Below are 24,571 nucleotides of genomic sequence, written 5' to 3' on the forward strand. Positions count from 1 at the left end.
AAGCAGTTATGAAGGGGAAGTGATCTGCTGATGTTAGGCAGAAGGTTTTCAAAATAAAATATGCCCATTTTCAGGGATTGTGTTCTACAAAGTTAGTCTTTGCCAACAAGTCCCTTTGGTGTATGCACAGAAAAACAGTTTTGAACCAAATGCTGCCTGGTGGATGCGCTCAGTAAAGGTCTTTGTATTGCATGTCAGTGAAGCAAGTTTATTTAGACCTCCTCAAATCAATTGGCTCAGGCTCTCTATATGAGCCTTTCAACTGCTGATCATTTTTCAATGGTAAACCATTTAGAGGTGGGGGAGTGGAGGGAGAGGGTAGTTTACACTTCAAATACTTTGCCATACATAGATATGTCACTATTAAAAACTGATCTGGATTTACAGAGCACTATAGCTTAAATAGGGCCAATTTACTAAATTTGGAGTGGATCCCAATTTTTAAAATGCACCATTCATGGTGCTGGAGTCAGTCTGAATCAATTCAGAATTAATTCATTCCAGTTTTTTTTTTTTAGGGATTTTCAATGCCACAAAGCATTATGTTATGTTTACTGGTATTTGCAAATCTTACCTCTGCTTACAGAGAATTATCTCAAGGAATTTCCTGAAATAAAGGACTGAACAGCGTCAACCAAGCAGTTTTAAAGAGGTAGGAGAATAAAAGAAAGCACTTTAGAGGACTGAACCTCTGAGTATACCAATAAACAGCAACACATTTATTCTTAAAGTTTCCTTTTTACTTTGATAGTTTAATCAGACATCTTAAAACTCGGTTCATTTGCCCTCTTAGGGCGCTAATGGGGTGCAAAGCAACTAGCGCCTGGGCGCGGCGCCACCAACACCTCCTGTGAAATTCAGCGGGAGGTTAGCGGTGGCGGTTACTGTTAGCGCCCAATGGAGCTGCGCCTCTGGCAATGACATCATCGCCGTGCGCAGTGCCCCGCTCGCGCCCCAGCTGCGATCTTCGGTAGCGCCCCCTGACTTACAGCCGGACGCTATGTCTGACAGGGTCAGGGGAGCCGACCTGCGGCTGGGACGATGCAAATTAAAGGGGAGGTGCCGGGCGGCCATTTTTGTTGCTGGCCACCTGCCAGCACCTGCCCCCGTTGCTGTCCCCGGCCTTCTGTGCAGCCCCCCCTCCCCCTCCCGCGGGGTGCTGGCTGCGCTCCGCGAGCCCGGCACTCGAGAAGTGCCGGGCTCTTTTGCCGACACTCCGATCCCTGGTGACCCAGCTGGGCCCGAGTCATGCTGCGCAAGACCCCACTCCTTTAATAAGACATAGCGCCGTGATATTCACTCACAGCGCCCCAAGAGAGGGAGGTGGGGCGCTTCCAGTAGCACCCCGTCTCCCTCTTGGGGCACTACCAGTGAATTTCGGGCGCAGGGGCGCTAATTTTTTCAGGGCGATATAAGTAGTGCCCCAGCAATGTTAGCGCCCCAAAGGGGGCGTGGCCCAATTTTTCCCCCTTGCTCCTTGTGATAATATTCTAAATGAGTTCATTTAGAAAATAGTTGTACAATATTAAAATTCATTTATATATAGAATTTACATTAAAATAAAGCCAAATTTCTTGATTAATATTTAATATTGCACATATTTACATTTAATAATGTTTATAAGGAATCATTTGGGTCACTGTAGTTTGGGACAGGAATTGTATAAAATATAGGTATGAAACTGATCATTCATACAAGTAGTGTTCATTTCATACGTGAATGTGCCACTGGTGCCAATTGTCAATCACTTACAAACATCACCTCGGTAAGTGGCATAATCACATACACAATTGAGTTTCTGAAACAATACAGTGAAACGTGCAGGACTTCTCCAAAATAAGCTGCTTGGAATCACTGGAGCATAAATTAATTCACTTAATCTGAATTTGCTCCAGTTTAGGCTGATCCAGACTGCAGAACTATTCCACCTTTCAGTAGACACAAACTTTAGCTGAAAATTATTACAATAAAAGCTTTTCTAGATATAGCCTTACTTAGTTTTTCAATGTTAGGCATGACCTTGCCTCCTTTCTTCATATATGAAGCACGAAACCCATCCACAGAGAAAATGATCAGTGGTGGACGAACAAAGCTAAAATGTGTAATGCACAAAAGTTAAAGCAAAAGATCTACAGCAATAGCTATTTTAATTATGTATTTACTACATTCAGAGACTTCAAGTATTAATCAATTATACATGAGCATTTCTTCTGCAGACATCAAAAATAAAAAGCTGTAATAATATAAACAAAATTCAGTTGAATTCAATTTCAGTGATCACCGCTTGTAATGATTGTTTGGTTGTAATGTTTGATCTTCTTGTCATAACCATAAACCATGTGTATCTGTGCAGTTCTGTTCACTTACGATACGCAGTGGGGATTTGGTTAGATTACTGAATGTGAGGAAACAAATTTCACAGCTCATTCTGTGAGCAATCTGTGAAATTCTTTTCTGCCCTGAAATAATAGACTTTGATGAGACATATTGATCTGTTTATATATTTATAAGGCAAAGATTGGCACCTTCAAACTGAAACCAAAGGTTGCTCATAGCTTGCAACCTGCTGCTACATCTCACCTCACCCGCCCATCGTAGTTCTGCCTCTCTCTCTACACACCTCACCTGCCTGATCATGCATAAGGTTTTCACAACAGTGCTTTGCTATCCCATGAGTGGAGCGCATGTTATTCAACATACAGTAACCAGCTAGAGCTATCATAGAATGATACAGCACAGAACAATGCCATTTGGCTGATCATGCCTGTCTCGGTTCTTTGGCAGAGCTACCCAATTAGTCCCACTCCTTTGCTCTTTCCCCATAGCCCTGTAAATGTTTTCCCTTCAAGTATTTATCCAATTCCCTTCTGAAAGTTACTATTGAATCTGCTTCCACCACCCTTTCAGGCAGTGCTTTCCACATCACAATAGTTCGCCGCATAAACTAGCGCAAAAGATCGCTGAATTTTAAGCGCAAATTGCGTTCAACGCAACTTGAGTTTCTGCGATGTTTTGCGCTAGTTTTAAAAACATTGCGCTAGGAGCTGTCCCCTCCCACAAAACTGGCCATGTCCCCAGGGTGAATTAATCCCCACTGGGAGTTTCCGTTAAATGCGCTCATTTGCAGTCCTTCAAGGAGGTTTTAAAAATTAAGCTGGTTCTTTTGGGCGCAAGGACACCAATAGGTACGTTTTAACAGGTTTTGAATATTTTTTGGGAATTTACAAAAGGAACTGATTGCTGTACCCCAATCTAACTAGAAAATCGTTTTGTATATGTTTTAATATAATTTTCAGTAATTTAAAATCGGATTACTCATAGGTGGTGGATTGACACTGTCATTTAAAATGCTTATTTTTGTGATAAACCCATTTTCAGCAGTAGTAATCAAACTTTACCAAGTTACCACTCTTAAATATATCAAGGAATATTTTTAAATCAAATTTATTTTAAATTAAATTTTAAGACGCTGCCCGATTGCGCTGGTTCATGGCAGTTTTTTGGTTTGGCGACATGCAAATTAGTTTGAGCAGAAACTTTGGGGGGAAAAAACACTTTTCAAAACAGGTGCAATTTTGGGTGCAATTTGTACTGGAATCGTTGATTGTGCCCAAAGCGGAAACTCTATCCCACTATCAGTAAAGTGCAGATGAATGGAACACATTTGTTGAATGTAACACCAACTGGTTACTGTAGGTTCAGCAGCATGTGCTGTGCTCACCAGTTCTAATTTTAAAGGGGAACATGATTAAAGTAACCAAGTGCATTTTGCCAAATCTACAGCAACCAGGTGATTGATCAATTATGAATTTATTACTGAAGCCTACCTTATTAAAAACAATTAGCACTATGAAGATAACTGTCATAGAAAAAATGTCAATTATGTCAGGACCCAGTTTTAATTATGAATGTTGGACTGTACATACCCTGCTGGACAATCTGGTGTCTTCAAATCTTCACAATCTTCATCCACCCAGCGTGTCTCACCTAGTGACAAAGTTTATTATATAACTGACAAAGATTTGGACTATAAAGCACTAGCATAAGATAAAGTACGAAACAAAATCTAAGATATTTTCTACCAAATTTAATCGTTCGTTTTGATGAGTCCCAAATAGAAATAAAAATCCCAATTCTACAGGCATAAAGCAGATCTGTAAATCACCTTTCAAGTTTTTATTTTATGAAAGAAAACATTGACAACATCTGCAAAAACTTGTTTTTAAATAAAAGAAAATTACAGAAGCTCCTTAAAAGTCTTCATGGCTATGAATTTTAAAAATATACAACATATATTCAGCTCATCAAACATTTAACATTTTTATTCTGTCAAAAAAATCCTACAAAAGACAACCTTAGTAAAACCAGACCCGAGTAACTCCCAGTAATATAAAAGTATCAAAATGTGTTCAGTAAAGAAGGTCAACAACATTACAATTTCAGCGACTGATATCACAACTTCTCAAAAAAATTAACTTGTTCAGAGTTACTGATGCTGTGGCCTTGGTGAGACCACACCTGGAGTGCTGTGTACAATTTTGGTCTCCTTACCTAAGGAAGGATATACTTGCCATAGAGGGAGTGTAACGACTGCAGCGAAGGGTCACCAGACTGATTCCTGGGATGGCGGGACTGTCGTATGAGAAGAGATTGAATAAACTAGGCCTGTATTTTCTTGAATTCAGAAGAATGAGAGCTTAAAACCGGCGGCAGTGAACGAGGCCCGACCAGAGCATCGGACCTGTGTGGGAGCAGCGGCAGCTTAAAACCGGCGGCAGTGAACGAGGCCCGACCAGAGCATCGGACCTGTGTGGGAGCAGCGGCAGCTTAAAACCGGTGGCAGTGAACGAGGCCCGACCAGAGCATTGGACCTGTGTGGGAGCAGCGGCAGCTTAAAACCGGCGGCAGTGAACGAGGCCTGACCAGAGCATCGGACCTGTGTGGGAGCAGCGGCAGCTTAAAACCGGCGGCAGTGAACGAGGCCCGACCAGAGCATCGGACCTGTGTGGGAGCAGTGACAGCTTAAAACCGGCGGCAGTGAATGAGGCCCGACCAATTCAACAGCGGGAAGAGAGGTAAAAAGTAATCAAAGTGTGACGTCACCAGGTAAGTGATTGGTTGGTGAGTATTTCTCTCTTTTTTAAACTTTAACTCTGGTTTATAGTTACTAAGGTCTCTCTGGTGTAGCGGGGACTGTTGGTAAACCAGTTAACTGTAGTGTAATTAGTCGGATTGATTGATTTAATTTAAATTAAATTAAATTAATTAAAGGGTAAGTCATGGCAGGAGAGCCCGGCCCTGTTGTATGCTCCTCCTCCAGTATGTGGGAACTCAGGGACACTTCCTGTGTCCCTGACAACTACATGTGCAGGAAGTGCATCCAGCTGCAGCTACTGACAGACCACATTGCGGCACTAGAGCTGCGATTGGATGCATACTGGAGCGTTCACGATGCTCAGGACATCGTGAATATCACATTTACGGAGATGGACACACCGCAGGTAGAGGTTGGACAGGAAGAAAGGGAACGGGTGACCAACAGGCAGAGTACTAGGTGCAGGCAGGTAGTGCAGGGGTCCCCTGTGGCCATCCCCCTCTCCAGTACTGTTGGGGGGGATGACTTATCAGAGAAAGGCAGCAGCAGCCAACTTCCTGGCACCAGGGGTGGCTCTGCTGCACAGAATGGGAGGAAGAAGAGGGGTAGAGCTATAGTAATAGGGGATTCAATTGTAAGGGGAATAGATAGGCGTTTCTGCGGCCGCAAACGAGACTCCAGGATGGTGTGTTGCCTCCCTGGTGCAAGGGTCAAGGATGTCTCCGAGCGGCTGTAGAACATCTTGGAAGGGGAGGGTGAACAGCCAGTTGTCGTGGTGCATATAGGCACCAATGATATAGGTAAAAAGCAGGACGAGGTCCTAAAAGCGGAATATAGGGAGTTAGGAGATAAATTAAAAAACAGGACCTCAAAGGAAGTAATCTCAGGATTGCTACCAGTGCCACATGCTAGTCAGAGTAGAAATAGAAGGATACTTCAGATGAATACGTGGCTAGAGGAATGGTGCCAGGGGCAGGGACTCAAGTTCCTGGGACATTGGAACCAGTTCTGGGGAAGGTGGGACCAGTTCAAACCGGACGGTTTGCACCTGGGCAGGGCTGGAACCAATGTCCAAGGGGGAGTGTTTGCTAGTGCTGTGGGGGAGGGTTTAAACTAAAATGGCAGGGGGTTGGGAACCTGAGCAGGGAGACAGAGGAAAGGGAAACAAGGATAAAAGCAAAAGACAGGAAGGAGAAAAACAAAAGTGGCAGTCAGAGAAATCAATGGTTTAAATCAAACATGGCCACAGTAAATAATAATTCTAATAAGTCTAAGAGCATTAAAAAAACAAGCCTGAAGGCTTTGTGTCGTAATGCGAGGAGCATTTGTAATAAGGTGGATGAATTGGCTGCGCAAATAGAGGTAAACGAATATCATTTGGTTGGAATTACTGAAACGTGGCTCAAGGATGGCCAAGACTGGGAACTCAACATTCAGTGGTATTCGATATTCAGGAAAGATAGGCAAAAAGGGAGGTGGGGTAGCATTACTGGTTAAAGAAGGGATTAACACAATTGTAATGAAGGATATTAGCTCTGATGATGTGGAATCTGTATGGGTAGAATTGAGGAATACCAAGGGGGAAAAAAACATCAGTGGGAGTGATATATAGACCTCCAAGCAGTAAGGCGAAGGTTGGGGATGGCATTAAAAGGGAAATTAAAGCAGCGTGCATTAAGGGCACAGCAGTCATCATGGGTGACTTTAATCTACATATAGATTGGGCCAACCAAATTAGTAACAATACTGTGGAGGAGGAATTCCTGGAGTGTTTACGGGATGGTTTCCTGGACCAATATGTCGAGGAACCAACCAGAGATCAGGCCATCTTAGACTGGGTATTATGTAACGAGAAAGGATTAATTAGCAATCTTGTTGTACGAGGCCCCTTGGGTCGGAGCGATCATAATATGATCGAATTCTTCATTAAGATGGAGAATGAAGTAGTTGAATCAGAGACTAGGGTCCTCAATTTAAATAAAGGAAACCACAATGGTCTGAGGAGCGAGTTGGGTAGGATTGATTGGGGAATGGCGCTCAAAGGGTTGACGGTGGATAGGCAATGGCAAACATTCAAAGACCGAATGGATGAGCTACAGAATTTGTTCATCCCAGTTTGGCATAAAAATAAAACAAAAAAGGTGACTCAACCGTGGCTAACAAGGGAAATTAGGGACAGCATAAGATCCAAAGAGAGGACATATAAATTGGCCAGAAAAAGCAATAATCCTGAGGATTGGGAGCAGTTTAGGATTCAACAAAGGAGGACAAAGGGATTAATTAAGAAAGGGAAAATAGAATATGAGAGTAAGCTTGCAGGGAACATAAAAACTGACTGTAAAAGCTTTTATAGATACGTGAAGAGAAAAAGATTGGTGAAGTCAAGCGTAGGTCCCTTGCAGTCAGAATCAGGGGAATTTATAATGGGGAACAAAGAAATGGCAGACCAACTAAATACATATTTTGGTTCTGTCTTCACAAAGGAGGACACAAATAACCTCCCAGAGATGCCGGGGAACATAGGGTCTGATGAAAGAGTGGAACTGAAAGAAATCAGTATTTGTAGGGAAATGGAGTTAGGAAAATTGATGGGACTGAAGGCCGATAAATCCCCAGGGCCTGATAATCTACATCCCAGGGTACTTAAGGAAGTGGCCCTAGAAATAGTAGATGCATTGCTGGTCATCTTCCAGAACTCGATAGACTCTGGAACAGTACCCATGGATTGGAAGGTACCTAATGTTACCCCACTGTTCAAAAAAGGTGGTAGAGAAAAAGCGGGGAATTATAGACCGGTAAGCCTGACATCGGTAATGGGGAAAATGCTAGAGTCCATTATAAAAGATGTAATAGCAGAGCACTTGGAAAGCAGCGACAGGATCGGACAAAGTCAACATGGATTTACAAAAGGTAAATTATGCTTGACTGATCTACTGGAATATTTTGAGGATGTAACTGGTAAAATAGATAAGGGAGAACCAGTGGATGTAGTGTATTTGGACTTTCAGAAGGCTTTCGATAAGGTCCCACATAAAAGAGATTAGCGTGCAAAATTAAGGCACATGGGATTGGGGGCAAGGTATTGACTTGGATAGAGAACTGGTTGGCGGACAGAAAGCAAAGAGTTGGAATAAACGGGTCGTTTTCCGAGTGGCAGGGAGTGACTAGTGGGGTACCGCAAGGATCGGTCCTAGGACCCCAGCTGTTCACAATATATATTAATGATCTGGACGAGGGAATTGAATGTAATATCTCCAAATTTGCAGATGACACAAAGCTGGGTGGGAGGGTATGCTGTGAGGACGATGTCGTGAAACTCCAGTACGATTTGGACAGGTTGGGTGATTGGGCAGAAACATGGCAAATGCACTATAATGTGGATAAATGTGAGGTTATCCACTTTGGTGGCAAAAACAGGAAGGCAGATTATTATTTGAATGGCAATAGATTGGGAGAAGGGGAAGTGCAAAGAGACCTGGGTGTTCTTGTGCACCAGTCACTGAAGGTAAGCATGCAGGTGCAGCAGGCGGTTAAGAAGGCAAATGGTATGTTGGCCTTCGTAGCAAGAGGGTTCGAGTACAGGAACAAGGATATCTTGCTACAGTTGTACAGGGCCTTGGTGAGACCGCACCTTGAGTATTGCGTGCAGTTTTGGTCGCCTTACCTGAGGAAGGACGTTCTTGCCATGGAAGGAGTGCAGCGAAGATTCACCAGGCTGATACCTGGGATGGCAGGAATGACGTATGAGGAGAGATTGTGTCGATTGGGCTTATACCCACTGGAGTTTAGAAGATTGAGAGGGGATCTCATCGAAACCTATAAAATTCTGTCAGGCCTGGACAGACTAGATGCAGGAAGGATGTTTCTGATGGCTGGGGAGTCCAGAACCAGGGGTCATAGTCTAAGGATAAGGGGTAAGCCATTTATGACTGAAATGAGGAGGAATTTCTTCACCCAGAGAGTGGCGAACCTGTGGAATTCTCTGCCACAGAGGGCGGTGGAGGCCAGTTCATTAAATATATTCAAGAAAGAGTTGGATATATTTCTTAAGGCTAAAGGGATCAAGAGATATGGGGAGAAGGCAGGGAGAGGGTACTGAATTTGGATGATCAGCCATGATCTCATTGAATGGCGGAGCAGGCTCGAGGGGCCGAATGGCCTACTCCTTCTCCTATCTTCTATGTTTCTATGATCTCATTGAAGCATACAAAATTATTACAGGGCTTGATAGGGTGGATGCTGAGAGAATGTTTCCCTTGGCTGGGGAGTCTAGAACCAGGGGCCACAGCCTCAGGATAAAGGGTAGGCTATTCAGGACTGAGATGAGAAGAAATTTCTTCACAAAGATGGTGGTGAATCTTTGGAATTCTCTACCCCAGAGGGCTGTGGAGGCTCAATCATTGGGTGTATTCAAAACAGAAGTCGATAGATTTCTGATTAGTGAGGGCATCAAGGGATATGGCGATAGGGCCGGTGAATGGAGTTGAGGCAGATGATCAGCCATGATCTCATTGAATGGCAGAGCAGGCTCGAAGGGCCGAATGGCCTACTCCTGCTCCTATTTCTTATGTTATGTTCTTATGTTTATAAAACACAAGTCATAAACTTTGTACAGTAATCCACCCCCTTCCCAACAATTCCCCTTCCTCATTTAAAAAAAAACGTTCCAAGAAACATTAACTTATCTCTTCTAGAAAGTTGAAAGCCTAAACATTTCTGCTGTTGTTTTTTTTTTCCATTCATGGGATGTGGGCGTCGCTGGCAAGGCCATCATTTATTGCCCATCCCTAATTGCCCTTGAGAAGGTGGTGGTGAGCCGCCTTCTTGAACTGCTGCAGTCTGTGTGGTGAAGGTACTCCCACAGTGCTGTTAGGTAGGGAGTTCCAGGATTTTGAACCGACGACGATGAAGGATCGGCGATATACTTCCAAGTCAGGATAGTGTGTGACTTGGAGGGGAGCTTGGAAGTGGTGGTGTTCCCAGGCGCCTGCTGCCCTTGACCTTCCAGGTGGTAGAAGTCACGGATTTGGGAGGTGCTGCCGAAGAAGTCTTGGCGAGTTGCTGCAATGCAGATGGTACACACTGCAGCCACGGTACGCCGGTGGTGGAGGGAGTGAATGTTTAAGGTGCTGGATGGGGTGCCGATCAAGCAGGCTGCTTTGTCCTGGATGATGTCGAGCTTCTTGAGTGTTGTTGGAGCTGCACTCATCCAGGCAAGTGGAGAGTATTCCATCACACTCCTTACTAGTGCCTTTGTAGATGGTGGAAAGAGTTTGGGGAGTCAGGAGGTGAGACACTTGCCACAGAATACCTAGCCTCTGACCTGCTCTTGGTGCCACAGCATTTATGTGGCTGGTCCAATTAAGTTTCAGGTCAATAGTGACCTCCAGGATGTTGATGGTGGGGGATTTGGCGATGGTAATGCCGTTGAATCACAGAATCACAGAAAGAATCACAGAAACCCCACAGTGCAGATAGAGGCCATTTCGGCCCATCGAGCCTGCACTGACACATATCCCACCCGATCCCTGTAACCCCTACACCAACACATATCCCACCCTATCCCCGTAACCCCATGTATTTAATCCCCCTAACACTAAGGGTCAATTTATCATAGCCAATCAACCTAACCCGCACATCTTTGGACTGTGGGAGGAAACCGGAGCACCCGGAGAAAACCCACGCAAACACGGGGAGAATGTGCAAACTCCACACAGACAGTCGCCCGAGGCCGGATTCGAACCCGGGTCCCTGGCGCTGTGAGGCAACAGTGCTAACCACTATGCCACCATGCTGCCATTGTCAAGGGGCAGTGGTTAGACTCTCACTTGTTGGTGATTGTCATTGCCTGGCACTTGTGTGGCGCAATTGTTACCTGCCACTTATCAGCCCAAGCCAGAATGTCATTCAGGTCTTGTTGCATGGGGGCATGGACTGCTTCATTATCTGAGGAGTTGCGAATGGCATTGAACACTGTGCAGTCATCGGCGAACATCCCCATTTCTAACCTTATGTTGGAGGGAAAGTCATTGATGAAGCAGCTGAAGATGTTTGGACCTAGGACACTGCCCTGAGGAACTCCTGCAGCGATGTCCTGGGGCTGTGATGATTGACCTCCAACCACCACAACCATCTTCCTTTGTGCTAGGTATGACTCCAGCCAGTGGAGGGTTAGTATTAGCAGATGAAAACAAATGGGTTAATGCCTGCATTAAAATAGTGGACACAGGAATTCATATAAGAATACTCTCTAAGTATTGTCCAGTTATATTGCCTAGTCATTTCTAGTGTTCAATCTTCTTCACTTTTGCCGACTCCAAGAGGGAGTACACTATAGAGTAAGTTTTCCGAGACTCAGTCCTAAATCAGAGTGCTTGAATTTTCTGTCCATTAAAATTAATAACCAGAAATTGGGGTGCACTGACCTCTGCAACTGATTCTCCAATCAGCACTCCCACAGAGTGAAGCTCCCACTCCGTTTGGAGTCTCGGAAAAGTTTTACTCTGTGTCAGAAGGTAGTAATGGAATAATCTGAAATTACCTTTGCATGTAACTTGATAGTTGGTGCAGCAATCTCCCATATTCATGCAATCTTCAGAACACTGGCAAGCATAATCTTCATTTCGTGCTTCCCCACAACGATCTTTGCTGCACTCCCATCCTCGACCTAGAATACGTGGCAATAGCTACACCATTAAACAAATTAGCAGCCAGTAGAGTATTCAGAAGAGATTTGCAAATTACCATCACTTTCCTTATATCTTATAACAGCTTTTACATTAATATATTTTAAAGGTCATTAACACAGTATATGTGTGATAAACACCATTACTGTATTTCATAGAAAAATAGAACATAGAAAAATAGGAGGAGTAGGCCATTCAGCCCTTCGAGCCTGCTCCGCCATTCAATATGATCATGGCTGATCCTCTATCTCAATACCATATTCCCGCTCTCTCCCCATACCCCTTGATGCCTTTTGTGTCTAGAAATCTATCTATCTCCTTCTTAAATATATTCAGTGACTTGGCCTCCACAGCCTTCTGTGGTAGAGAATTCCACAGGTTCACCACCCTCTGAGTGAAGAAATTTCTGCTTATCTCAGTCCTAAATGTCCTACCCCGTAACCTGATACTGTGACCCCTCGTTCTAGACCCCCCAGCCAAGGGAAACATCCTCTCTGCATCTAGTCTGTCTAGCCCTGTCAGAATTTTATACGTTTCAATGAGATCCCCTCTCATTCTTCTAAACTCTAGTGAGTAGAGGCCTAGGCGACCCAATCTCTCCTCATACGACAGTTCTGCCATCCCAGGAATCAGTCTGGTGAACCTTCGCTGCAGTCTTTCTATGGCAAGTATATCCTTTCTTAGGTAAGGAGACCAAAACTGCACACAGTACTCCAGGTGTGGTCTCACCAAGGCCCTGTACAACTGTAGTAAGACATCCTTGCTCCTGTACTCAAATCCTCTTGCAATGAAGGCTAACATACCATTTGCCTTCCTAACTGCTTGCTGCACCTGCATGTTTGCTTTCAGTGACTGATGTACAAGGACACCCAGGTCCCTTTGTACATCAGTATTTCCCAATCTATCACCATTTAAATAATACTCTACCTTTCTGTTTTTCCTACCGAAGTGGATAACTTCACATTTGTCCACGTTATACTGCATCTGCAATGTATTTGCCCACTCACTCAACTTGTCTAAATCGCCTTGAAGCCTCTTTGCATCCTCCTCACAACTCACAATCCCACCTAGTTTCGTGTCGTCAACAAACTTGGAAATATTACATTTGGTTCCCTCATCCAAATCATTGATATATATTGTGTATAGCTGGACCCCAAGCACTGATCCCTGCGGTACCCCACTAGTCACCGCCTGCCACCCCGAAAAAGACCCATTTATTCCTACTCTCTGTTTCCTGTGTTAACCAATTTTCAATCCATGCCAGTATATTACCCCCAATCCCATGTGCTTTAATTTTGCACACTAACCTCTTATGTGGGACTTTATCAAAGGCCTTCTGAAAATCCAAATACACCACACCCACTGGTTCTCCCATATCTATTCTACCAGTTACATCCTCAAAAAACTCCAGTAGGTTTGTCAAACATGATTTCCCTTTCATAAATCCATGTTAACTTTGTCTAATCCCATTGATATTTTCTAAGTGTCTGTTATCACATCCTTTATAATAGACTGTAGCATTTTCCCTACTACTGATGTAGTTCCCTGTTTTCTCTCTCCCTCCTTTTTTAAATAGTGGGGTTACATTCGCCACCCTCCAATCTGCAGGAACTGTTCCATAATCTGTAGAATTTTGGAAGATGGCAACCAATGCATCCACTATTTCCATGGCTACCTCTTTTAGTACTCTGGGATACAGATTATCAGGCCCTGGGGATTGATCAGTTTTCAGTCCCATTAATTTCTCCAGCACTATTTTTTTACTAATACTAATTTCCTTTAATTCCTCCTTCTCACTAGACCCTTGGTTCCCTAGCATTTCTGGGAAGTTATTTGTGTCCTCTTCCTTGAAGACAGAACCAGAGTATTTGTTTAATAGCTCTGCCATTTCCTTGTTCCCCATTATAAATTCTCCAGTTTCTGACTGTAAGGGACCTACATTTGTCTTCACTAATCTTTTTCTTTTTACACACTTGTAGAAGCTTTTACAATCAACTTTTATGTTCCTTGAAAGTTTACTCTCATACTCTATTTTTCTCCTCTTAATCAATCTCTTGATCCTATTTTGCTAAACTCTAAACTGCTCCCAATCCTCAGGCTTGCTATTTTTTCTGGCAACTTTATATGACTCCTCTTTGGATCTAATACTATCCTTAATTTCTTTTGTTAGCCAGGGTTGGGCCGCTTTTCCTTTTGTGTTTTTTGCGCCAGAAAGTAATGTATAACTGTTGCAATTCATGCATTCGTTAAATGTTAACCATTGCCTATCCACCATCATGCCTTTTAATGAAGCTCCCCAATCCATCATAGCCAACTCACTCCTCATACCATCGTAGTTTCCTTTGTCCTTCCTAAATATCTAATATCCTTGGATATTTAGCTCCCAGCCTTGGTCACCCTGCAGCCATGTCTCTGTAATCGCAATTATATCATATCCGTTTACATCTATTTGTGCTGTTAATTCGTCTACCTTATTATGAATGCTTCATGCATTCAAATACAGTGCCTTTAGATTTGTCTTTTTAACATTTTTAGACAGCTTAACATTTTTTTGTACTATGGTCCTATTTGTCTTATTAACATTTTTTCTTACCCGGTTTCCTCCCACAGTCCAAAGATGTGCGGGTTAGGTTGATTGGCTATGATAAATTGACCCTTAGTGTTAGGGGGATTAAATACGTGGGGTTACGGGGATAGGGTGGGATATGTGTTGGTGTAGGGGTTACGGGGATCGGGTGGGATATGTGTCGGTGCAGGCTCGATGGGCCGAAATGGCCTCTATCTGCACTGTGGGGTTTCTGTGATTCTGTGATTTCTGTGACCCTATTTGTTCGTGCGCTCCTTTGTTTGTACGCTCTGTCCCTTCCTGACACAATCTGGTTATCCTTACCCCAGTCACTTTCCTGCACTGCTTCCTTGTCTTTTCTCTTTAACATTCTAGATTTCTCTCCACCGGTTACAAAGACGTGAGTTTTATCTTAATAATTCACTGGAATCAGAAAAAATTCTAGGCTACAAGATGATCTGTAGTAGTGCACACAGGGAGTCAAGGTTAAGTATAGTATTTAGATCAAACATAACTAGAGTGTGGGAAGATAATTGGACCATGGCGGAGGAGGACAGGGAGAGGAGAGGAGCATGAAGGGGGGAGGGAGAAGAGTGGAGAAGGGGGACGAAAGAGGAATGAGAAGAAAGAGGGAGAGGGGGAAAGAAGGAGGGAGAGAAGGATGGTGGAAGGGGAATGGATAAGGAAAAGAGGGGGAAAGAAATGGGGATAAGGGAGCAAACCATCTCAGAAGGGGAAGGGTTAAGAGAATATCAGCACTGGGGTAAGTGGAAACAGCAAATTATCCCTCTCTCAATTGGCATCACCAAAGAAAATCACCTGAGAGTGGGAAATGCAGTAAGCTCCCTTTCCTTCACTGGGCCTGGATTTTTATCCCACTGGGGATGGAGGAAGAAGGTCCCCTTCCTACCATTAGGCACAGATTTTCTCAATAATAGGGCAGTTAGTGGGGGAACTCTACTTCCCTAGACTAGGGCCAGCTTTTCATCACAGCGACAGTGGGGTTTGCATTCCACAGGGGTCCACTTGTCACTGCTACAGTCTCAAAGTGGAAATCCTGGTATATTGAAATGTCTCCCTAAGTTGTCCAGCAAGGAAATTTGAGAAGAACCAGAGGAAGTGTAACATTGTCTTAAGCAGAGCACAGGTGGGATGGGGAGAGTTACAGCAGTATGATGGGAATGAGCCAAGGCACATATGTGGACAGAGGTTCCTGACAGATAATTGGACCATGGCGGAGGAGAACAGGGAGAGGAGAGGAGGAAGGGGGGAGGGAGAAAGTATGCTACTGAGGCAACTACAGGTTAAATTTCAATTAACTTTTTCAATTCCAAGGATTTCAATCCACCTACTAGGCCTTTGGAATGCCATAGGGTCATTAGTCCAAAGCCACCCAATGGCCAGAGTGCTGAAATCACTGAAGACTAGAATATTCAGTATTCTATTGCAGGTAATTTGACAGCTTGTAATGTTACTTGACACAATTAACTAACAGCGTCACCTACATACATAGCTGGCTGGTACTGCATGGAATTGTGACCCATCTACTATTTTTACAAACATACAATAATGACAGACAGAGAAAAAAAGTTATATACCTGTATAATACATGACAAATGTATTCAGTGGAGTACTATGAAACTGACGAACAAAACAGCTATTACTGGCTTTAAACTAATTTCTTTGCTAGAAAGTTTAAAAAAAATAATGCCAGTCATCAACCAATAGACAACAGTCCAGTAAAATTTCCAACTTCAATGGATCAACCAATTAAAATAAATTATATGTATTACACAAACATATCTCCCCCCCGTCACGTATACTTCCTCGGTAAATAACGCGACCTGCTCCCAAGCCTCTGCATATGAACAGATAATCCTAATCAGACTAGACTGAGGTGGCCACTAGGAAGCATGCAACAGCAATCTAGGGTATCTTGCTGTCCAAGTTTTCCTCCCTATGAACAAGCACCACACAGGCATTATCAGATGTTTGCCTCTGGCATGGACTCACTTTGACTCAGCATATTGGTACCACATCATTCTACCATACCATGTTCTCAAAAATATTGCAAACTAGCAATTATATTTTGCAACAAAGATCTGAAAAGCTTTTTCTTTCTAGCATACCACTTACCAAACAAAAATCTGGTGGATAAGATGGTATGAGCTGTAGACTTTCCCATGCCATCATCAAAGGCACAAGACTGTCCATCGAGAACTAATAATACTCACCCAACTGGCAAAAGCAAGTTTGAGTGATACGTATCCCTAGAAGCTTCTGATCTGCTCATTGGGAGTCAAGTCAACAATTGCTTCAGCTACTGAACTCACACAATTGTTTGATTTAACAAGCTATCATTTAATCATACTATTATTTTTATTTCCCCTCACCACCCTTTCACATAAACCACTACTGCAATTCAACAAGCTTCTTCCATCAGCCAAGAGGGCAGTACAGTCTGGCCCAGAAACTATTGTAGAGTTATCATCAGCTGACTAACAGAAGGTTCCAGTCAGTTCTGCAGAGCAGGACTTGTCCTGACAATAATTCTTCCCTGAATTAGAAACTGGTTTCCCTAGTTTGCTGTATATAGTGTCTCGCACAGTTAAGCTCACCTGAAGAGGGCAGGCAAGTATAACTAGGCATAGTTAGAATTGGATCTCATTAACCATTACCTAACTGGAAGACCACAACACTATTGCTAAAAATACTGACCCCTTCAATTGAGCCATTTTTAAATAAAAGACTTTATTCAGAAATGGGTTTACAGTATAATATATCACAGTATACCAGCACTATACAAAGGTTAAATATTTTGAATCTAACTAACTCACCTGCCTGCCCTCTTGTTCGAGGATTGAAACGTGACAGGGGAGAGTAACCTAAAGAGGGGAGAAAATAGACTTACAGAAATGGGGGAGAAAATAAAAATACACAGGACTATAAGTTTTCCTTCGGATATCTAGAGCCATATGTCAATATCAGAACTATCTTTTGAACTTGTGTTCAAATATTTTGGTTTTCCAGGGAAGAGGTGAAAAAATGTGGAGTTGGTTAAAAAAATGTTGCTTTACTGAGCAGCACACTGCATTATCTTAGTTGTATTACCATGCAGTATTGCAAGTATTTACTATTGGTCACTATGGGGAGACATCAAGCAGAGACCAGGTGCCACCACACAGGGGGGGGGGGGGGAAGAAAAGCCATTACAGACCTCATGGCACCTTCTCAGCCACAGTTGATACATGGTACAAAGGATGCAGAGGGAGAAATAATTAGAGGGTAATTACCCTCAAAAACAAAAATGCCTGAACATACAACTAAAAGCATGTTCACCTCTGAATTTAGTACCTGTCTTCAAACAAAGTTGATCAAAATCTAAACAGCAGTTGTTATAACTTTTGCACAAATTGTCACAGCGACAGTTGGGTGGGGTTGCCTCTTGCAGTTCAAAACATCTGCCCCTGCATGACCCAGAAGTAGTAATTCGGGCTGAATCTGAAAGAACTGTGTAAAACAAGAACATAAACATCAGTTAGGGCTAGCACTATTTAGTAAGCCAGACAATCCAGAAAATTGCTTAAGATTTAATTCCCCAACAAAAAGGTGTTATACATATACATATACAACCACAAAAAAGCTTAGAATTCTAATTAACTATGCTATCCCTTGCTATGATGTTTGAATATACATCAAATTAAGAGAGATGGTAATTATGAGAAAGATTAAAATTATAATGGTGTTACATATCCTCCACAACCAACACTTGTGATGGATGGTAACTAAAATTAAGTGGCAAGTAGAGGCAGGCGATAGCCATCATAAAACTTTGAGTGAGGCATTACCTGATTTCACAGATGCCAAGAAAGTAAACTCTAGCCACAATGCAAGAGCCATTTAATGATCAAACAAAAAATAGTTTTGATTAAAAAATTATCAAAACAACAGAAGATTTTGGCCAAAGGATATCTCAATAACACATGCTGTGTGTTCATTCGAAAGGCTGTTCTGCCTCAAATGTGCTTGAAAAGTTGAAAGGAAGAAAAAAAAGCTCTTCTTTAAAGATCCATCCCTATGGAACCATAACTAACTCTATCAGGGTCATGCACTTGCTCGCCACAAAAACAAAACAAATACTTGCAGGAAACCAGCAATATTGCTTCCAATTTGGACTCTCTCCAAAAAAGGCACAGCTTATCACAGCAGACCATAGAATGAAGAGGCAGAGCAGATGGTCTGTTTAGGAAAACTTCAAATCTATTGTGTTGTGAAAGCACAACAGATATTTTAAAAACAATAAAAAGTACTAATTTTGAAGGCAACTTGAGGCATGCATACATAGATAGGTACCATCAAATCTGTGTACAATTTGCAGCTTCCTGCAGCTTTTTTGTGTCCTCTGAATTACAGGGATGTGGTTGACACTGAAAAGACAACTTTAAAGTACAATGTTTTTGCGATAAAGGCTATTTGAATTTCATTCTTTTTTAATTTATTCTCAATGTCAGGTATTTAGAAATTTATCCTAATTATATTAACTTGTGATAAAATAATATAATGAAAAGATTTAATGTATTTCTGTAGTTAATTTAATCTGGATAGCAATTATTATAATTTATGTTTGTGACAGTTTAATGAAATAAATGAACAATAATGGTTATCTAGGAATAATCTCATTGGCAGCCTCAGATAACACCTCAAACTGCTGTTTTTTTACATCTGAATAGCGAGATGATATTACTGCCATACAATAACTCCAAGATTTTTTTCTAATTTATACTATTAAATTAATGGGGCAGTTATAGTTAATTTCTGTTTTTTCCTGTAATGGACATTATGGCAGATATCAACGGCCAGGAAGCTCCATGAAGTTGATATATGATGACATCTCTAATGAATGATTAACAGTGATGCAATGCCTGAAAGTTGATTGAGTAATAATCTAAACCTGATTACCAGAAAAAACACAAACACTGTCATTATATGTTACACTATTTAACTGTTTGGTGGTTATCATTCCTGAATTAATTTAGAGCTTTTTATATTGTTTCTCAGAAATATTTCCCCAGTAATGTGTTTGATTTGTTTCAGATTTTAAAATGAGCACACTATCAAAACATAATAATTAATTTATACAGTAAATGTTTTAATATAAACTTTTTCCATCTTCATGCAAAAGTAATCTGAATTCCATTTACTTATTAAAGTTTTTTTCTTAACTGATAATTTGAATATGTACTTCAGAATTCAACTGAAGTCAAAAATTGGAAATCAAATTATAGTTTCCTTTCGAGTTATTGCAAACTATTTGGTTATAAAATTGATTTTTATTTATCTGAACATTATTTGCACGCAGTTCACTGACTGGAACAGATTAATGATCAATTCACCAATTTTAATATTCAAAATGTTTTTCAAAATATAGGTTTTTTTTCAAAATATACCACTTGTTCCTCACAAGAACAAGCACATTTTTATACAAAAATTACTTTTATCAAGAATTTATCTTTACATTACTGTATTACTAATCAGATTAAATTTTGCACATAATGTAAAATGCTCATGTCACTTCAGCTTAGCAATGAGTGACCCATAGAGCACACTACAGGGTGCTACATTTCAAAAGCTGAAGCACACAGAGATTTGACAGTTACATAATTTATGCAAAACAAAAGGATGAATGATTACATTAGATCAGCAGGATGCATTTAAAATAAGGATTTTTGTAATTGGTAACAAAACAGTTTGCTCTTGACTTTAATTTATTGTCATATAAAAATAAAAGGGCAATAATTTATACGCCGAACATACCAGCTCCAAGTGCTGTAGCCAGTTGAAAGTTCTGGGCATGGTGTAAAAATTTAACATCTATGTTTTCAATAGCTGAATAAATAAATGTCTCTAAAATTAAATCTAAAACTTTTAAAATCTGGTTACAGTTCTAAACTATGGTCTGCATTCTAACACTAGGTACATTAAAGCAGTCCCACTGTTGTAGTCTCTCTCGCTTTACTGTTGGTGTTGGAATAAATATTTCTAGCTCTTCAATTGCATTAGTTCACGCTCAAATTCATAACACTGCTCGGTTGTTCTTCACTCAAGCATTCAGGAATAATGTAGAGAGAATACGTTTAATGCCCCAGCCTGCTCACTGAGAAGATGTTTATTCTTCTTTGGAAATAGGCACCAGGCTCAGTGTCCACACCATAATACAAACAATATCTCCATTCTAAAACACTATACAGACGCATTACATGTTAAAGATAACAGCAATTAAACTCCCATTTAATAAGCCTGGTTTAGTGTCATTGTAAATTACTCTCATTTTGTTAAATATAATCTCCACAGACTAACAGGTAGACAGATAAATTATTATAGTTCCAGTTTTTTCCCCAGAACTCAATGAGCCCATAATTAGATTGCAGTGTTTAGTACATTTACCGTAGTCACTGAACCTTCCCATTGAATGATCAGAACACTCCAGGTTCTATAACATGATCAAAACTATAGTGGTTGTATGTGTAAATTGGGCAATAATTAATACTAAGGTATATATTTATCACCGTGTTTAACAAACAATGCGACTTTTCTGGCACACAATGCTAAAATGGGCCTTGATATGCTAACATGTGAGTAAAGGTGTCTTGCCTGTCTCCGCGTCGTTCAGTGTCAAATTATGGCTGGACTACATTGCCTGTGATAATCAGGAAAATAATGAAAGGTGCTGAAACAAACTGATACACAGACCATCAGAATACGGTTTCCTCCTCATCTATAATCTAATGCATAGTTTGAAGATTGGTTGCATTTGTGTCAACTCAAAAAGGTTAGAAGTGGACGGTCTGCAAGGCAAGGAGCCTAGAACCCTGTACTGGGCACTGAATAAATCAGTGCTTTAGGATCCGGTCACCATTACAGCATCCGTCCAACCTAATATTCTCTGTGCTGAATCTTGTAAACAAACGCCGACCATCGATAAACAACGAAAAATAAAGTACCTTCACGATTGTTTGTGTCTCCAGATCTTTGCAAGCGGCGCAAGCCAAATCCTTGGCAAACATTTACCCCGGCTACGAAAGTCAACAGTGAAATGATCTGTAAACAAGATTTGTTTTAATAGATCTATAAAGAAAAGAATAACGATTAGCAGTGTCAGTATGCTGAGACGTTCGTAAGTCTTTCATTTCGACTCTTAGACTATATGCGGCAAAAGTTTACTGGACAGCAATGTTGCCAAACAATGCACCGTGTACTGGGACACCACAACACACTTTCAGAAATACAACCCGAAACCCGTAGCGGATCGACTGGAGAACAAATGCTTCATCGGGCACGGTTATCTTGGGGACTGTTTTCAGGCCCGCTACACCATCTCATACATACCTGGGACAACTGCGCGCCAGTGTTCTTCGACATGGTTGTGAACAGGGCGGTGCAGTCCAGTGAAGAGGCTCCCGCTCGCAGCTCTCTCCCTGCACTGAGCTCGCACTGATCCCACCTGTTCAGGTTGTCAATCTCAGCCCTCCTTGCCTCTGTCTCTCTCTCTACTTCAACATGTCTTACTTTGAACGGCAGATGGCTTTTTTTTTGACGGATTACACCTTGTTAACTAAAACAGAAACTTGCCACGTTGTGTCGCAAAGCTACTTTTTCCTCAAAAATCAGCACGTGGATCCTCCCTGTCTTTTGTGTATTTTATTTGAGCTTGGGAGGATCTCAACTGTTGAACCAGCTAAACGCCGCCACTGTTGTTTTTCAAAGGCATGTTGTTCAGTAGCAAATAGTGGGCTCTTTGTCTAGAGAAGAGGCAAGCCGAGCTGTGTGATGTACAGCTGCCTCCGTTACCAGATCTCTTTTAAAACGGCGTGTGTTTAGTAAGAGTGTGTTTGTGGCAGCTTCCTGTCTGGCAGCTTTCTCCATTCCCCCGCAACCCCCCTCTCAGAGATTATAAAGATGACAAAATACAGCCTGTCGCAATCGTTTGGGCGGAGAGCGTCCACACACAAAAAAAATCTAATGCTAGTTAGTAAACATCAAGTAAAACTGTAAACCGACTTCAGTCCACTGCACAGTTTTAAGGGCAAGATTGTTTCCTTTTCTAACGCCCTCTGTCGAAACAAGTCCTGACCTTTCCCGGCTACCTGAGTGATAAGAACATCTTGAGAGTGCAACGTTGCGCACAAAGCCTCATTTCACTCACATCTTGAACAGCTATTTTGTGTGAACAGGAAAACACTAGAACTTTGTACTTGAGAAAAACAAAGTGACTGTGCGTGCGTGCGTGCACTTTAAATAAAAGGCCATAGGAAAGAAATATATTTTCAGAAGAATGTTATCACAGGTTGTGTTGAAGAGTCGGTTAAACATGTTTAAAAAGAGATACGCATATGTATCCTTTGATCTCCAGTCAGTAGAGGCATCACAGTGTAATACTGAGCCAGCAGTGGCAAATCTGTGAAAGTTCAAGAACCAGAAGAAAATATGTTTATCCCAAGAAAGCCACAAGTTTTCAGGCCGTTTTATATTACAGCTTGGGGCCTGGTAGAATGAGACCAAAGTGGATTTCTGCTGCTGCGGGCTCTAAAAACTTTGATTCATGTGTGTCCAGGACTGGCGCGCACACAGTGTAAGGGTTCTGCATCTGCAGTTCATGTCACCCCCGCTACCGTAAAAGTACCCTTAAATTAAAATATATTGCAAGGTATGGATATTTTTGGTGTAATCCATGCCACATTGTTACTGGGTAGACTTACCACAATAAAATTCTAATCATTTATAAATAATGGCTATTAATTTCCAAGAACTGTTACAATCTCAGTAACAGTATGATTAACAATAAGAAACACAATTATCTAATTTCTGATAATAAATCATAAAAAACCACCACTACTCGCAGTAATTACTGGTTTGCTCAATGATATCCTTGCCTAATTACAGCATTAGTATGCTTGTATTGCAAAAGGTACAGCCAGGCACATGAAAGCAAATACTGCAAATGCTGGAAACCTGAAACAAAAACAGAAAGTGCTGTAAACACTCAGCAAATCAGGCGGAATCTGTAAAGAAAGGACAAGGGTTGACATTCCAGGCATAGTCCTTGATCTGATGTACTGATGAAAGGCTATGCTAAAACATCAACATTTTCCCTTTCTTTACAGATGCTGCCTGAGTTGCTGAGTGTTTCCAGCACTTTCTAAAGGGAATTGGAAAAATACTTGCAAATGAGAAATTTGCAGGGCTATGGGGAAAGAGCAGGGGTGTAACTAATTAGATGGATTTTTCAAATAGGCAGCACAGGGTTGAATGGCCTCCTTCTGTGCTTAAGATTCAATAAAGGAGGCGGGGAAAGTCACAGGCACCGTGAACAAAGAAATCAGATGAAGGGCAGCAGTCTCAATGTTTGGAAACTTCTCACATGACACAGGCCTCCAAAACTCAGCTCTGCAGGAAGACTAGGAATCAGGTGCATCATCTTAAAAGGGCGAACTTCAAATAAATGACAACTACTTAAGCAAATTGATTGGAAGAGGTTGTTCAATAATACTTCAGTAGCAGACAAGTGGATCACTTTTTAAAACATAATACTGAGAATACAGGATGCATACCTAGAATCAGCAAGCACAGACTAAACAAGTGTAACCCTGAATGGATTAACAAATTAATCAGAAAGGAAATACAGAAGAAAATGACCTACACAAATCCTACAAGGAGAAACAGGAATGGGTTCACTGGGATGAATACAGAAACATACAAAGACATATTAAAAGAGTCAGAGGGGCAAAGAGACCTAGAAAAAGCAAGAGTTGTTTCATTCTTTCAGTACTTCAACAGTAAGAGGGTGGTCAGATAAGAGGTGAGAACCACACAAGATGCAAGCAGGCTTGAAACAGTGAATGAACACAAGATAGTTAATATTCAGAATGATGACTTGCTTCAAGTACTCACAATGGAAGACATGAACAACATGCCCTCCCCAATCAGAAATAACTAAGCAGAATTAATTACTTCAAAATAAATTAGATGAGAGCGTCCTTGACAGGCTAAAAGGGTTCAAAACAAATAACACCCCAGGGATAGTTGACATTTATCCCAGAGTACTAAGAGAGATTAAGGGGATTTGTTAGGCACTGATGATCATTATGAGAGAGTCACTGGACACTGGGGATTTACCAGTAGATTGAAAACATGCTAACGTGGTCCCCATTTTCAAAAAGGATAACA

General features: G+C 41.6%; 1 protein-coding gene across 8 annotated transcripts in view; it reads right to left on the reverse strand.

The window, feature by feature from the left end:
* Positions 1–22,250, reverse strand: part of enpp2 (ectonucleotide pyrophosphatase/phosphodiesterase 2) — a 108,399-nt gene extending 86,149 nt beyond the window's left edge. Inside the window, exons 1-7 of one of the 8 annotated variants that reach the window (XM_085993323.1) lie at positions 21,734–22,250; positions 21,349–21,445; positions 17,702–17,857; positions 17,185–17,232; positions 11,637–11,762; positions 3,927–3,987; positions 1,995–2,092 (exon numbers count right to left, since the gene is read on the reverse strand). In XM_085993323.1, coding sequence (XP_085849449.1) covers positions 1,995–2,092; positions 3,927–3,987; positions 11,637–11,762; positions 17,185–17,232; positions 17,702–17,857; positions 21,349–21,445; positions 21,734–21,766 — 619 coding nt within the window. In that variant the 5' untranslated portion in view covers positions 21,767–22,250. Of the gene's footprint in view, positions 1–1,994; positions 2,093–3,926; positions 3,988–11,636; positions 11,763–17,184; positions 17,233–17,686; positions 17,858–18,195; positions 18,554–21,348; positions 21,446–21,733 lie in introns of those variants that run through there. The other 7 variants (XM_085993322.1, XM_085993329.1, XM_085993328.1 and 4 more) reach the window with 7 other exon arrangements.
* Positions 22,251–24,571: the final 2,321 nt, after the last annotated feature.

The sequence above is a fragment of the Somniosus microcephalus genome, chromosome 7 (assembly GCF_052327205.1).
Source record: "Somniosus microcephalus isolate GS21.2 chromosome 7, FLI_Smic_1.0, whole genome shotgun sequence".
NCBI lineage: Eukaryota > Metazoa > Chordata > Chondrichthyes > Squaliformes > Somniosidae > Somniosus > Somniosus microcephalus.